The sequence below is a fragment of the Lissotriton vulgaris genome, chromosome 12 (assembly GCF_964263255.1).
Source record: "Lissotriton vulgaris chromosome 12, aLisVul1.2, whole genome shotgun sequence".
Classification (NCBI taxonomy): Eukaryota; Metazoa; Chordata; class Amphibia; order Caudata; family Salamandridae; genus Lissotriton; species Lissotriton vulgaris.
Window position 1 is genome coordinate 643,330,942 of NC_141700.1, and position 16,493 is coordinate 643,347,434.

Consider the following 16,493-nt stretch of genomic DNA (forward strand, 5'->3'; position numbering starts at 1 on the left):
GCCAGCAAAGTCACTGGTCTATGCCTCACCATCATCAAATGGTTGAGGAAAATCCTTTGGATGCTGCCCCTTTCCACTCAAAAGACCGTAGTCAATGCCCTCATAACATCTCGGCTTGACTACGGCAATATTCTGTACCTTGGCTCCAACAAAGCGGTAGTCGGTCGACTACAACTAGTCCAGAACGCAGCAGTCCGACTGCTGTGCAAAATGCCTAAAAACTCCGGAGTCTCGAGCTACCGTCAGGAACTCCACTGGCTCAGGGTTGAAAGTAGAATCCGTTTTAAAGCCCTGAACTACATGTTCAGAATTAAAGCAGGTACTGCACCTAAATACCTTTTAGTTCTGGCCCACCCCTATACTCCCAAGCGTAACCTTCATTCGCAATCAGCTGCCAACTTCTGTGTGCCAAGATTTAAATTGGCAAGAATGGGAGGCAGATCTTTTTCTCATCTTGGACCATCCCTCTGGAACGCACTCCCTCCCTTCATCCGAAAGGAGGAAAACCATGTCAGGTTTAGAAGGCACGTCAAGACCTGGCTATTTGAACAATAACCTGAATAACCAGAACCTTCCCCTGACTTTCTTACTAGCTGTGTCTCGGCGCCGGGAAACCCTTTTTGGGTAGCTGTTGCGCCTTCCAAATTGAATAAATAAATAAATAAATAAATCGAGGATAGACAGCCACAGAAGAGGGCAGCAGTGTGGCAGCCGAAGCCGAGAGTAACATGGAGAACAGACGGACACGAAAAGGAATAAATAACAAGCATAGCTAGAGAGCAGCGGAGTGATCGAGGATAGACAGCCACAGAAGAGGGCAGCAGAGAGGCAGCCGAAGCCGAGAGTAACATGGAGAACAGACGGACACGAAAAGGAATAAATAACAAGCATAGCTAGAGAGCAGCGGAGTGATCGAGGATAGACAGGAGTAAACAAGCGATGCGCGCTCTGTGCTGGGGGAGGGGGAGGGCCATTAGCCTGTAAGAACTCGCGGCAAGATCAAAGGAAGGGTGGGAGGGACATTGGGGAACAGATGGCCGTGAAAGTTTATGGCCCAAAAGCGCGTGCCTGTGGCCACGTGAACTCGAAGAAATTCGCACGAAAAAACCCGTGGTTTCACGAGTATTTTGAGCACTTGAATTCTCGCTCCGCTCAATGCGCATGCGCATTGATAGGTCGCGATACCTAAATATATATATATATATATATATATATATATATATATATATATATATATATATATACAGGGCAAGAGTAGAAAAACAAGAAAACATGCCCATTCAGGGCGACAAAAAAAGTGACTTGCCCGGAGCACGTATAAAAACGTAGAGAGAGTGATCCAATACACACGGTGTACACAAACAGTATGTTCATGCATATAAATTGCATACAAATGTCTAATTTTCCAACATATATAATATAGAGAGTTATGTGAATTTCTGCAAAACACCTGCACTTGATACTGACTCCTGACATTTTAACAACTCTAGAGATTACTTGAAATATCTTTTGCACCGTGTCTATGTATATATATATATGAACTTATTACTGTGGTCATATGCATACTTTCCTTTTCTCCGAACAAGTCATATATGTAACAAAAGAATTACATGGGGTTTACCCGTTGTTTTTAATTGCACGAGCACTTTATTAATCGCCATTCTCCGTGTATCATTGTAAGATAACGTATACTTGCACATTACAAGATGTCTGCCACAATTCTAACTAGCTTCTGGCACAGTCCTCTTTTGATGGTAATGAAGAGGTGGAGATAAAATGGCGTGTTTTGTTATGCACTTTGACACTGAGGAAGCCGTTTCACGGCGAAACGCGTTTGTCTTTTTATGGGGTAGGGGGTCTGTCAATAAACTCAACGAAACACCACCAGCTTGGTGTGCCGTCTGCTTTCTTCTAAAAAAGTGAGCGTGTATCGATATATATATATATATATAATAATTCTTTTTCTTTATCAATTAGATGTTCAACTTCACATTACAACTGTGAATAACTAGGTATATTATACAATTCCTGGATCACAACAATTTATCATGTCTACACATGGGTTTCTATCTGAAACATTTACAATAGTAACATTCAAATTATACGTCTAAGGACTCCGATCCTCAACACCTCAAAGTTAGCGTATAATAATGACTTTCATGTCGGCATTATCTCCTGTCAATCCCTCTATACTCTACCCATTTCCTCCAGATTTTGTCCCACTTCCTTGGGCATCCACGGCACTGGAATACTGTTTTTTCAACTGCACAGCACCAGTCAAGGTCCACTTCCCAGCCTTTTACTCCAGGGGGTTTCCTTGTTACCCAGCCCCTGGCTATGTTCCTTTTGTCTATTATGTCTGCTATCATGAGCCATAGTGTGATATATTTTGGCCATTTGGTGTCCCCTGTAATGCATAGTATATGCCATTTGGCATCTAGTGAGACACTGTTCTTTGACTGCAGACGTCACCTGCGTGATTTTACTCCAGTATCTCTGTATTAAGGGGCAGTCCCACAATGTATCAAAAAAGTGCCCGTTCCGTCGCATCCCTTCAAGCATGTATCTGTATCACTCCTACCCATACAGTAGAGTTTGATCCTGGTTGTATAGGATCCATGTAGGATTCGTAATTGTATGAGATGGAACCTTGCTCATATTGCCACTTCTCTAGGGCTCTGCATAGCCTCCGCCCAATCATCTTCCTCTGGGCTCCCTATCCAGGGCCGGACTGGCCATAGCGGGCACCGGGCGTTTCCCCGGTAGGCCGCTAGGGTGGGGGCCGGTTTTTGGCCCCTGGGGGGGCCGTTTTTGTTACCGGGGATTGGCAATGTCGGCCCCCGGTAACAAAATCGGCCGAAGCCAGCCGTCGCAAAATGTTCACCTGCACTCCCCCTGACCCCAGGGGGGGGGCAGCTGAGCAGTTTGCCAGGGCCAGTTTCTGTTCTCAGTCCGGCCCTGTCCCTATCTCTCCCTCCCATGCCTCCCTGAGAGCTCCCAATGGGTCTGCGGTATTGTTCATTATCTTTTTGTAGTTAAGGAAGGTTGCCTTTTCCAGTATTGAGTCTATTAGCACTCTATCTTCAAGTGCTGAGTGTGTGGGTATTTGGTCCCCTATTGGGATGTGTGTCTTGAATGCATGTTTTAGTTGTACGTTGTGAAATTGTTCGGTATCTGACATCTGCTGTTTAGCCTACACTTCATGGAAACTCATAATCCCCTGTCTATTCCAGATATCTCCCAAGTATTCGATGCCCAGCAAGGACCATCGGCGGAAGCCGACGAGCCTATTCTAACCACCATTTTCAGGAAGTGTTGAAGGTGGCAGGCAACAAACACGTCAACTGTTAGTTGGCTGTTGGGTTTTATTTAACTAGAGACCTTGCATTTGTGCAATTTCAGTATCGGATAACTAGCACAAGGCATTGTGATAATCTCCCTGAGTTAGATATCTTGAGGAAAGTTCTTTGTCAGAAACTAAAATAGCCATGTCTGGCCATCATTTACCTCTGTTCATGCAATACTATTTCAGCCTGCATGTTATTATATTTGGTAAACTGCATTCACTGTCTCAACCCAGCGGAGTGAGCCCAACATAGACACTTCAGTACGATGAACGGAAATTTAGGAGCAACATTGGAAACAGCAGTAGTTCCAGCTTTATCAAGCTTGTGCTAAGGTTACATTTGACATTTTTTTTTTATTGCAAGCATATTCCAAAAGAAGAAAGCGTTTTCACTGCCTGTTGGGGCGTGAACGTCCCCTGGATGGGTTTGCAAGTGTGCACTCCTACCATGAATTATCCTAATGTAAGTCTTTACTGTGTGGAGAGGTGCACATGCTTGTCTTCCTTATAAAGAGGAACAATTGTTCCCTTACTGGCGGACATGAGCAGGACAGTGGGGGCAGTGCTTAATTTAAGGGAAGTCGCTGAGCAGGTATTTTTCCTACTGCTATACAATAGGCGAGTGGCCTACAGACCGCACCACTATCAAGTTCTCTCTCTTATGACGGCTGAGCCACTTAATACATTACATGTTTTTAGATAGCTTATGTATGTGATATACGCAGATGGTAGTATGTGCCATTAAAATGTGTGCAGTGTATGACTGTAAGCTATTCAATGTGCATCTGCCTAGTCACCTTCATCGGTCCACAATAATTTTGTCTGTCCAGTTTTCCGTCTTAGTACTTAAGCATTGCCTTACTTTACACTCCCTTACTTTACAATCCCTTTAGTAACACTGGATCCCCTGCACATACCTTTATGCCATATTGAGTACTTGGTGCAGAAAAGTACTTTCTTTTTTATATATAAAGTTAGAGCTGTTGCAGTTTTTATGTTCCTCATGCAGGAAAAATGTTAGTGTTGAGAAACCTTGTATTTTGTGACTGTGACATTTGTGGTTTGGTTATTTTGTAATAGGTTTCATCTACTTTTTTCAAACAGATTCTGTGGTGAGTGTTTACACCCATGCCTGCAAGTACCATCTCCATTGTGTCCCCTCTGTCGCATGCCCTTTGACCCAAAGAAAGTGGAAAAGGCCTCAAGTGTGGAAAAACAGCTTTCATCTTACAAGTCACCTTGCAGAGGCTGCAGCAAGAAGGTAATCCTTTGCCATACTTCATACATAACTTCTCCTTATGTAACAGCAGAGTCTCGTGTGTATATATATTTCTTTCCACAAATTATAGCAGTGTTTGAAAATGTCACTATGTTAATGATCTGAAACACTTTTATTAGGTTTCAGGCTTGTGCATTTTCGGTGTTCATCCTGTTTCCGAAATCCCCTACTATAAAGGCATGACCTTTTTTTCTCTACTACCTTCCGGACTGAGCTTATTCTGGTAGGCGGTGTGGCAAGTCTACTTTAAATAACTTGGCATATAGCTACTGATTGAGCTTTGGAATAATCACCACTCTGATTCTACTATTACATTGTTTTAGCTGATAAGGGCTACTATACTTATTAGTTCTCTGCTTCTTTTAATATTTGTGCCATAGGCTCTGCCTTGACTTCATTTTTTTTCTTTGTTGTTGCACACACATTCCTCCCGTTTAGTAAAAGGTGTAGTGTAAATAGAATTGTGATGCTACTTTTGAGCAGTGTTCCAGCAAACAAATGATGGACTTCATGCTGACAATGCAAACATTTCCCCCCAGTTAAAGAATATTGGTTAAATCCATTTTTCTTTTGCCCACTACACCAACCCAATTTGGACCCAGCCATATGCAAATCAGTCTTGACCCTGTGCCTCATGGAAACAGTCCAGACCGAACTGCCAGGCCAGGTCCTCCATGGACCGGAAACACGCAACCTTCTTCAGCCAGGCTAGCTTGAATCCAGTGGCACAGTGAGCAAGAAACCCCTGTCTGGGCATACCCATCCCAGTTAGGGCAAAAAGTGTTACAGCAAAAAAATGATGGACGGAATGCTGACAATGCAAACATTCTCCCCCACTCAAAAGATTTGGGTTAAATCCATTGTTCTTTTGCCCACTACACCGTCCTAGTTTGGACCCAGCCATATGCAAATCAATCTTGCCCCTGTGCCTCATGGGACCAGTCCTGACCGAACTGCCAGGCCAGGTCTCCCTGGACCGGAAACAAGCATCCTACTAGCTACTTTTGAGCAAGCATGAAGGAGGATTATCTAACACATTATCCCTGAGAAAACTTTGTTCTTGCTCAATAGAAAAACCTGTTTTTCACTCGCCCTCTTAATAGATTTAATAACTGACAAAAATGGCAACTTTCCCACAATTTACCCTGCTTCATGCATTGATTTAGGAGCAGGCTTGTGTTTGAACTTGGGTAAACGCTGTGAAAATGCGTAACTAAAAATAGTTTTTCACATGAATGACAAAACTGAACTCCTGTAAGGGAATGCTTCTGTATACAGTAACAGCTGACACATACACAAGACAAGAGGAATATGGAAGGTTCTAACATTTTAAGATGGAAGAAGTATTGCAGGACTGCTGCCCATTGGCGCTGCAGCAAGAACCATAATTTCAGAGTGAATCAAATCCAAAATCTTTTCATTTGAAGACTAAAATTCGTTTTGTGGAAGACCTGTTTGCTTCTTTTAATAACTTTGGATGATATGGTGCTGATTTAAGTAGCAATATTGCAATTTCTGGCATGCTGGACTGCCAAAAACACTATACAAGTTAAGCCTTTAGGGTATAGGTACATAATGCCACAACCAAATGTTCTTCCCTGAGGAGCCATTCAGCATCACAATGGTAATGATTTTAGCCGACCCGTTCAGTTTTCAGACCATCATGCACACCAGCGTAGATATATATATATATATATATATATATATATATATATATATAATCCCAACCCGTCAATGGATGACAGGCTACAGCAGGGTGCAGACCTCAGAACGCCACAACAAACAGTCAAAAGGAGCTCACAAACGATCCAACTCTAGTGAGTATGCAGGAAAAACGTTTATTACAGAAAAATATATATATATATATATATATATATATATATATATATATATATATATATATATATATATATATATATATATATATATATATATATATATATATATATATATATATATATATATATATATATATATATATATATATATATATATATATATATATATATATATATATATATATATATATATATATTAATATTAATATTAGCAGCCCGTCCCGACGTTGTCCGGGTATGAATTGCTGCCGGCCAGTAGTATATTGTTTTGTAGGATTTCGTTTTGATAGCATTTCTTTTCTGTGACAGGCCTGTGAAACGCTCCGATTCACTGTGCACTGCTGATGCATTTAAGAGTGCGCGTTCAGTAGTGTGTGAACTCCAGTTTCCCTACTTTATTTTTCCTTGCAATATTATATAGCGCAAACTCGACAACATGGCATGAGCACAATTTACATTACAGAAGAACACATTCGTTTGTGGTAGGCACGGGGAGACAAAGCGATTTGCCTGGAATCACAAGATGTTGAGCTGATGCCGAGATTCGAACGTAGCTCCCCAGCTCTAAAGTTCGCAATTCTAGAACTTGTGGCGGGAGGTGTGTCTAAAAGTGTATGTCGGTGCTGACCATCAATAAGAGAGACCTGTGCATTTTTCAAATGGCTGGTGAAAAAATATGAGTATGTTGCAGGAGATGTGGGCCGCCGTGCCACCAATGTACTTACCGGGGGAGGGTAAACACCCATTATTCCGCAACTTTCTTTCCGCATACCATCCCTCCGCATACTTTCACTACGAAAGTGCCATGACTCCGCAATGCCAGTATAAGGCATGACATTACATTTTATATGCTTTTACCACGCATACATTTACAACGAAATTCGTTGTAAATGCATGAATGGTAAAAGCATGTTTTTTTTTAAATGTTTGGATACGGTAAGTATGGGTATAGGGGTATATGTTTTGGGGTACTGAGGTATATGTTTTGGGGGGTTTGGGTATTTTAAGGGTTCAGATATAGTTTTGGGTTATGGGGTGCAGGGGTAGGTTTAGGGATAGGTATTGGGTTTGGGGTACAGGGGTATTTGTAGGGTTCAGGGCTAGGTTTGGGTTTTGGGGTATAGGGGTATTTGTAGGTTTCAGGGGTAGGTTTGGGTTTTGGGGTACAGGGGTATTTTAAGGGTTCAGGGCGAGTTTTGGGTACAGTGGTATTTTTAGGGTTCAGGGCTAGGTTTGGGTTTTGGGGTACAGGGACATTTTTAGGGTTATGGGGTAGGTTTGGGGTTTGAGGTACAGGGGTATTTATAGGGTTCAGGGCTAGGTTTGGGTCTTTGGGGTACAGGGGTATTTTAAGGGTTTAGGCTGTGGTTCCCAAACTGTGCGCCGCGGCGCCCTGGTGCGCCGTTATCAGTAGCCAGGGGCGCCGCGCACGATGTGCCCCAAGGCTTAGAACCACAGAGCAGCACTGAGAAGCGTTTTGCTTCTCAACACACCCGTTAGCGTGTTTTTGCGTCACTGAATGAAACATCATCAAAAACGAAACGCTAAATTTTACTGTAAAAACAACACGGTGATAAATCTACTTCTTGGCAGTCTGCCGAATAGTAAGGGATAGGAAGGAGAAATCACCCCAGGAGGAAATGGTAGGTCTGTGTCCTCCTGATTACGCACCTTTCTACTCAGTGAACTTTATTCCACCACCCGGTTTCCAGTGCTGTGGAAGAGGCCAGGCACTGCCAGTGGCTGACTCAAAGGGCAGGTCTTCTGCAGAGCACTGTGCGCGCCTGCAGGTCATTATTTACTCTCCGCATGGCTGCCTCAGAGTATCCTTTATAATGAAAATCAAATGAGGTCCATTGAATTGTGTAATAATAATATATTTAAAGTCCAAGTGACTGTCCCTGGGGCTGGATGTTAGTGACACTGATGATCGTGCAAGAGCCTGTTCTCAGAAGCTTGTATGGTCACCGTTACACCAATGTCCAGTCGAATTGCCACCCAGGTTTGGAGGGCAGATCGCAAGACCCCACTCCACACAGACTCCATTTGAAGGGTAAGCCCTTTACGTATTCCACACCACACTTACTCATGGAGCTAGGGCAAGCCCCCATGCAACCCTCCACTGAGGCGTGCCCCACAGAACAACCTACAGCTGCAGACAAATTCAATACCAAAGCAGAGACAGCCCAGGTAATTGGTGAATGTGAACTATATAAAGAATTTACAATGTTTCATAACAACATAACATTACAAGAGCTGGACCTGGGGAGAAGTGCTTCCACCTTTGTAGGCCAGGTCTCATCATTTCAGAAAATGGGCCTGGCTATCTAAGCAGGACTACTAGAAAGAGACAGCACACACTCAAGCGAGTGGGACTATCCTCTTTCCTTTCCTCAATGTCATTACAATCCCAATAGCTCAAACTTTTGCAAATGCGAGACCTATTGCATTGCAATTGCTTGTTATCCCTAATACCTTCATTGCATCCCAATTAATTTAAGGAAGCCAACAGGAAGTATTCCTGAGGTCTTGCTTCCCCCCCACCCACCCACCCACCGGTAAAAAAAATGGTGGGGAGCCACGGCCAACTGGCAATTAGGTCAAGGGAGCCACGGGTTAAAACAGTTTGGGAACCACTGGGTTTAGGGATAGGTTTGGGGGTACAGGGTATATTTATAGGGTTAAGATGGGTTAGTGTTTAAGGATGCTGGGGTATTTTAAGGAGTAACGGTGGGTTATGATTATGGGGTGCAGGGGTATTTAAAGGGAGCAGGGTGGGATTAGCACACAATATGAGACATGGCATGAAGGGCGGAACGTACCACACGCGCTCAGCATTTGTCACGCCCCCAGCACACGCCCACATCACAACGCAGACACGCCCACAAGGGACTACTTTGCTGGCACGGTTCTTTTACCTTTTAAATATATATGGTGGGTGTCTGCATAGCCTTAGTCCTTCTGCTGTAACTGCCCTTTCCAACGCTGTATTGGGTGTTGTGATTGGTGCTGTGGTTCCTGAGATTACCCGCCTCAAAGGTTTGGGCTCTCTCTTTATTATATTAGTATGGACAAAGCCCCTTCATAACAACATAACCAGGCATTTAATTTACCTCTCTGAGACAAACAAGTGGGGAGGCAAATCTTTTTGCCCAGATAATGCATCCTGCTGCATTCCTTCTCTGCCTGTCGAGAAAATGAGGTTGACAAATATGCTTAGCTTTTTAGAAGCAAAAATTAATTACTGAATCCTACAGCATGTTTATCTCGCAAACCATGAGTCCTTTCGAGGTGCTTTATATTTTGTTTCTGGCATCTGTCAACAAGACCTTGTAGATGTTCTGCTCAAGAAAACCCCTATAATAGGCTCCAACAAACCTACTACCAAAAACGGTAGGTTAAAGAGCTAGTGTGGGCTTCAAAGTCGCAAATTACAGATACAGTAACTCTCAAAGTCAATAACTAAATTCAGTAGCTCTCCAGCTATTCAGGATATATTTACGCAAAAAAATTCAAATCATCTTGTGAATGTGGTTTCTGTGACACCATTTGACTGAAAGAAATTCTGCCTCATAATTCAACTGTGAAAACATAGCATACCCATTTGAGCTGGTTCAACAAGTCGGTATCTGACCTCTAGAAGTCAGTCCAGTGCGTTCTTTCCTACGTGTTTACTTCCTTGAAAGTGAAATTGATACCAGGTGAGGTCTTTCTCTTGTATCTGGTACCAGTGGGTAATTTTGAAGGTCTAGGCCTACAAGGAGTTTGGGGCGACATTCAGCCAGTCACTGCAATATGTTTTATGGTCGCTATGAAGCTGTTGGAGTGGCTGCAGGATTGGAGACCTTGACATGGTATCTCCTCAACCTCCGACTAGATGCTGATGAGTGGCCTAATGGTGAATGTCTAATGATAGCGTGACTTGATCTTGAAAGAGACTGATAATGTGGGACCACTCGATATCCATAGTAATCCAGAAGCGTATCTTGAGTTTGATTCAAAAGTATTGCTAGAACTTAGTGTGAGTTACACATTTGTTGCAGATGTTGAGGTATGTTTAAACTCTGAAAGAAACCAGAGGGTATCTCAGGATGCCTCATCTAAAAGCAAGTGCAAAAATGAGACTTCATTTGTGTTTTTTGAAGGAGGTTTGTATCTGAGCTAGAACGTTAGTCCTCAGATACCTTTAGAGTGGTGCCTTAAGAAAGAACATGGAAATGAATGTTCACACCAGCACTGGGGCTTCTTATTTCCTATCAGCTAAGGGATTTTTATTTTATTGCCAGCAGTATAATGGATGTCACACACCTATTTTAGGCATAATTTCTGCCTTAAAGATTCAATTTGCTGTCTATGTAGAGTGCTTGTTTAAATAAAATCGAGACAATAATATACTTTTAAGTTGAGTTGCTTGTAAAACACAGTCTGTAGGATTAAATAGATGTGTGGCAATTATTTTGTCAGTTGTTAATGATGATTCTCTGGAGAGACAACAGATCTTCTAAGGCAGGGACTAGGTTAACTAATCAAGCCCCACACATGTTCTTAAGTGCTCTTGGTGGAGGAGCCCTTGCACTATCACACCGTATGTTCAGGCTAGATTGGCACTCTGTATATGCTTATGTATTCTCTGTGTGTATATACATATATAAATGAAGTGGTTAGTAGCATACAGCACCGACGGACAAGACGTGTCGGACCTCCTTTATGTCTGTTTTAAATCCAAGATAACCTTGCTGTATCTTAATGTTAATAAAGTGGTATCTCTGTCCTCGTTACATTTCTTACCATATTGTTTCGCTACTGTGGCTTCTTGGAGGTTTATATGTAAATTTTCTGTATGAGGTGCAAAGAAAGATCTGGTCCTAGGTTAATTAAGGTTATACTGTAGTCACCTTCAGTTATTTAAAATGACCCATCCTGACTGTTTACAATAAAGGTATATTTTACCATTTCAGTTTACACTTGTTTCCAGTCTATTTACCATAAACAAGAATTAATATTCTAATTCTTAAAGATTTATGACCAGTTGATTCAGATTTTTTTAAACGTATTACTTAACATGGTCTTGCACATGTGCTGGCATAGGCTGCAAGTAGCTTTATTTATTTTTCAAACTGAGTGAACTGTTTTCTAGCCTTAGATAACAAATTCTATTTTTTCAGAACAATTCTAAAGCCTGCTAAACGTAGTACTCTTACAAAACCGTTTTTATGGCCTATTTTGTAGTTTAATACAAAGCACAATGTACTAAAATTCTAAAATTGGGTAATCTCCTACTTGCCCTTTATGTCACTTTTCAGCAGACTGTGGCTAGAATGAAGATCTATGAAGAATTGATGAATCATTCCCAATTGTGAAGTAGGTACAATAACCCCCTTAAAGAATTATGCTGGCATGTCTTTTTACCCCCTTTAATGGCCAGTATGATAGTTGGTCTGCTATACAACGAAGCTTTCATAGGAAGACATTTGAACATTCAAATGCAAAGTTCAATCTTTCAATCTCTTCTGATAAAACGTACCAACAAGAGTCATTCAGGTATGGACTTAAAACCTAGGCCTCCCCACAGTCCTGTCAGTGCATTCCCTCTAACACATTGCTAGGATGTCACTAACATCTGTACTCTAGGTGTCACAATTATGGCTTGTTGTAAGAAGCAGACATTAGGCAGTCACCCAGCCACAAGCAACAAGTATGTGGTCAACAGTCGAGACAAAATTTGGTCGTTATGTGATTCAGTTAATTGTAAACCATTGTAGGTAATGTATCCAGGTCTTTAAAATTCGAATCAAGGCAACACAAAAGGCAAAGCACCTTAACGGACCTAGTCTCAGGAAAAGGGGGACTCTGAGATGTAAAGCAAAGACTTCACATTTGAAGAACATATCTGAAAACAAAGACACCTATCCAGAATTGAACGACTGGTCAGTTAAAATAGCCCTTTCCCCCATATGAAGACTGCGTAGGGGCAAACATAAGGGGTAGTAACTGCTGGCTTGCAGTGGTTGAGGGTCCCCCTGTGAAATAGCTGCTCCCCCATTGTGCAAACTGCAGCAGACAGTTGCCTGAGAGTCCAGAAAAAAAGATATCTCAGTGTCGCTCCAATCAAAACATGACTGCTCAAAATTCATAGTTAAACTTTGTAAGACCAGCACTGGAGATTACATCATTTTTAGGTTTCGCCTGGCGATCCGCTGCGCAGCAGCGTTCGCGCAGGCGAAAACTTTTGTTTACCAGTATGGGGCTTTGTCCCGCCTCTCTGTTCCATTGGCTAGCTTCATAAATGGAGGCTAGCCATTGGAACAGAGATATGTCTGTCATTGTCCGAGGCAATTTGTGGGCGTTCCGTAGAATTTTTTTCTTTTTGCCCACGTCATGCGGCGGTGGGCGGTTTTTGTTTTTTTTCGGCATCCTTCGTCACACCAGCCGGACGGCTCTCCCTGTGAGGACGCAGACCCGACCCGCTCCCTTCTCCGAGCCGACTCCCGGAGGTAAGTTTTTTAATTTTCTTACACGTTACGTACCGACCCCACTTCTAAATGCTTGTTATTATATTCAGTGCATACATTATTTACACTTACGTTCCCTTAACCCCTTCCCTGCTCATGACGAGCTCAGCTCATCATGAGGCACAGTGGAGCTGTGCTTATGACGAGCTGAGCTCGTCATGAACAATGATACATCCCACTTTGCAGCACAGGAGGGGAAAACCTCTAGCAGCCAAGGTGTTAAGGAATGTGCCAGCCCTCGGGTCCAAATACCCCCTTCATTCAACACAGACCACACAGGTGACGCAGTCTGCATCCATGTTTTTTGCCCAATCCTGTTTTCGTTTCCAAAACTGATTACACATACAGGCACTAACAGAATATTGTACATTTGGGATCAGATCTTGTCCATCCCCAGAGGCACAGATCATGCGCTCTAGAGTGGCTTCTATCCCTAGCTCGAGTTCACTCCCGTGGGTGCAAAGCTCTGATTGAGTACACTCCTCCCGCGTGGACGCTGAGAGCTCGGACAATCTATTCCACTCTCAAGCCCAAGCCAGGCGAGTGCCTGGGCGGCTGGTGTAGAGTTATAGACGCAGCTGGGTTGCATCTGACATAAGCTTACTATGAACAGCGCCTCTGGAGACTGTCACAGCATAAAGGCGCTAGAATGTACCTTGTACATATCACTTCACCGACAGCAGTACCAGCGCCCCTGAATCCCTTCTCCCTCCTCTTGGGCAGAAAACCAGACAGCCAATACACAAACCGGGGCAGGAGGATGAACTTCCTGACAGGCCCCATTATGGCCGCAGGAGCAGCTGAGTGGGCTGGGCGGGGCCTGTGCGGCAGCCGCCGCCCTGCGCTGTGATTGTGAATGGCCCCACAGGCCGCTCGGCGGGAGGCCCATCACATACACAGTCCTCACCTGGAAGCCTCCATCAGGCCTCAGGGACATGTCCTGGCGACGAGGCTTGCATCCAGAGCTTTCCGGCACCGCATCGGACTAAAGTAAAGTGCATGTTGTGGGGAGCAGGGGCGTAGCAGAGACCCCTCCGCTGGGGAGGGGGGCCGACCCTTTAGACCCTCCCCTCCCAGTTCTCAAAGGAACCCCAATACAGCGAAAGGGCAATGAATATCGTCTGTGAGATATAGGAAACTCAAGTACCTCTCTTCGCACTGAGGGGTGGGGAAAAAGGGGGCTTGTTAGTTGAATTGTAAACAAGGGTGCACAGGGCCAAGGGCTTCCATCTGAAGAAGAGATATAGATAACTGTAGGAGGAAAGTGGCAGCCACAGGAGCATCTGCTAGATCTTGGGATACATTTATCAGATATGTCCTTCCTGAGAGAGCATAGGTAGTTCTGCCCTATTCACATTTTTGGCGCATTTCTGTTATAGTATTTTTTTTTTATGTAGCCGCTAGACGAGGGATGGGGGCATGCGACAGTTCGTTGACTCCAATAAGAACCGATACGTAAATACCAGTTGTCTAAATCTATTGATAGGCATGGATCCATTATTAATGAGGCCTGCAGCCTCAGTAGCGCTCCTTGGATGGTTGAAGTGAGTGTTTAGCGGAGAAGCATTCTGTGAAGAGATGCACCTGACGATGACACTGCCTGCCTTAAATCGAGCAGGCGGCCGGGGCTCGTCCTGGGAGTCACCGAACACGCGGATGCTGTGGAGTTGAGTCAGTGGGATGCCTCCAGAGGTAGGCTTGGCGGCAGGCAATAGTGAGACATCTCATATTGACTTTTCAATAATGTAGGACCGCTGATAGCCCTAGCTCACCGCACCTGACCCCGGCCTTCCTTTTGCGCCTAGAAGGGTAAGCTGAGCTGTCATTGTCGTGTCACTCCGCAGCAACCAGTATTCAGCGCCAGCAGAGTCGCACGAGTATTCAGGGCGCTGAAACACAGCTGTTATATTAAGCAAAATAAATTAAATTGTGTGCTCATGAACCACACCTGGTATATTAAGCAAAATAAATAAAACTGTGTGCCCAAGCGTTCAAATGAAAAGCTTCCTTGAAACACTCAACCAATCACGACTCGATTTGCACACCACTGACAATAAGTACACACTTGTGATTCTTTTATTTCACCTCATGCCTTTGTCGTACACCTCTCTAAACTCCCTCTTTATATGTAATTCATGTTCGCGTTCATCACTATCTCCCACTTTCTTTATGTTGGGTTTCTCTTAATCGTTCTTCCTCTTTTCTGCCTTTCTATCGCTTTCTCGGAATCAGTCTGGTGAGAAATTAAGTCCGATTCCCAAAATTAAACCAGTGTTTTCTTGCACAAAGTAAACACTGTGTCCTGCTCCTACAACAAGACTGTATTCTCCGCGTATTCGGAGAATCTGGCAGATTAGATCTTGTTAGCCGACAATGACACCCCCACCCCCCCTCCAATTTACCACTCCAATTTACCACTAGTGCACTGCAGGCTTGCATCGCCACACCAGTGCAAAGCATGTGCACAGGTTAGCTGACCTAGAAATGAATAGGTTTTCACTGTTGGCGTATGGTAAACATTTTGCATAGCTCACTACGCGCAAATATCGATTTTGCACTAGTTAGTCCTGAGAAGCGTTCGTTCAAAGTGTTATTGTACTGGTGCAAAGTGCACGTGCTCGCGGTCCTATCCCCGCACCCTGTATCCTGCTGCACATTCTTTTCTGACGGACAGGACTGCAGGGCATTTGCAGTCTTGTGCTCTGGCAGTAGCTGTAGGCAGATGCGCGGTTTGAGCATCCAGAACTGACACCTCTGCTGATCCTCGACAACCACGTAGAAGGCAGATGCGATTGAGCGCTTGTGTCTTAGTGCGCGTGAATTAGAATACTATGGCGCGTGGTGCCCGACCCGTCTCTGCCATCCTAGTGCTACTCAGAGGCGAGGCGTGGGGCAGCAGGTGCAGGACACCGGGGCACAAAGGATACAGATTTTTACTGTATTTTATGTTTCAGACATGTTGCAAAAACGTTTAAGTCAGAGGGCAAGATTTTCATACAAGAGCCACTCAATTAAGATCTTTATTTCATGTTGGGCCCTTAGGTTACAGAAACAGAAGATATGTTCCCTCAGAGCTTCATCCATTATGTAACTGTCTGTCTCCTAGCTATACCCTCACATAACATACTAATACATCATTCACTCTCAGCATTTCTGACACCAACTTAGACATCCAGGAAACTGGGAATCACAGAATACTACTGATGGGTGTCTGCCTAATGTCACAAGATCAATGTTGACTAGTGAAAGCCTTCTGCAAAGCGCAAATCCTTTAATGAAACTTTTCTATAACGTTTAAATTTTACATCAGCGAGTTCAAATGTCGACATTGCTGATTAATTCAATGCGCTAAATAATTAGATCAGCGTCGTCCCCTCAAACTTCCCAAAACTATTGATTTAGGGAACATCAGGGAGTAGTACATAAAAAAAAAAAAAACTCATGAACACTGCAACCCTGAACCATTTATTTATTTCCCTCTCAAAGCTTCCGTCGCTCATGGGGGTGGTGAGGACGGG

General features: G+C 43.6%; 1 protein-coding gene across 1 annotated transcript in view; it reads left to right on the forward strand.

The window, feature by feature from the left end:
- The window catches only part of RNF166 (ring finger protein 166), a 116,491-nt gene that overhangs the window by 59,455 nt on the left and 40,543 nt on the right, over positions 1–16,493 (forward strand). The window contains exon 2 of the mRNA XM_086945813.1: positions 4,451–4,607. Coding sequence (XP_086801939.1) covers positions 4,451–4,607 — 157 coding nt within the window. The remainder of the gene's footprint in view (positions 1–4,450; positions 4,608–16,493) is intronic.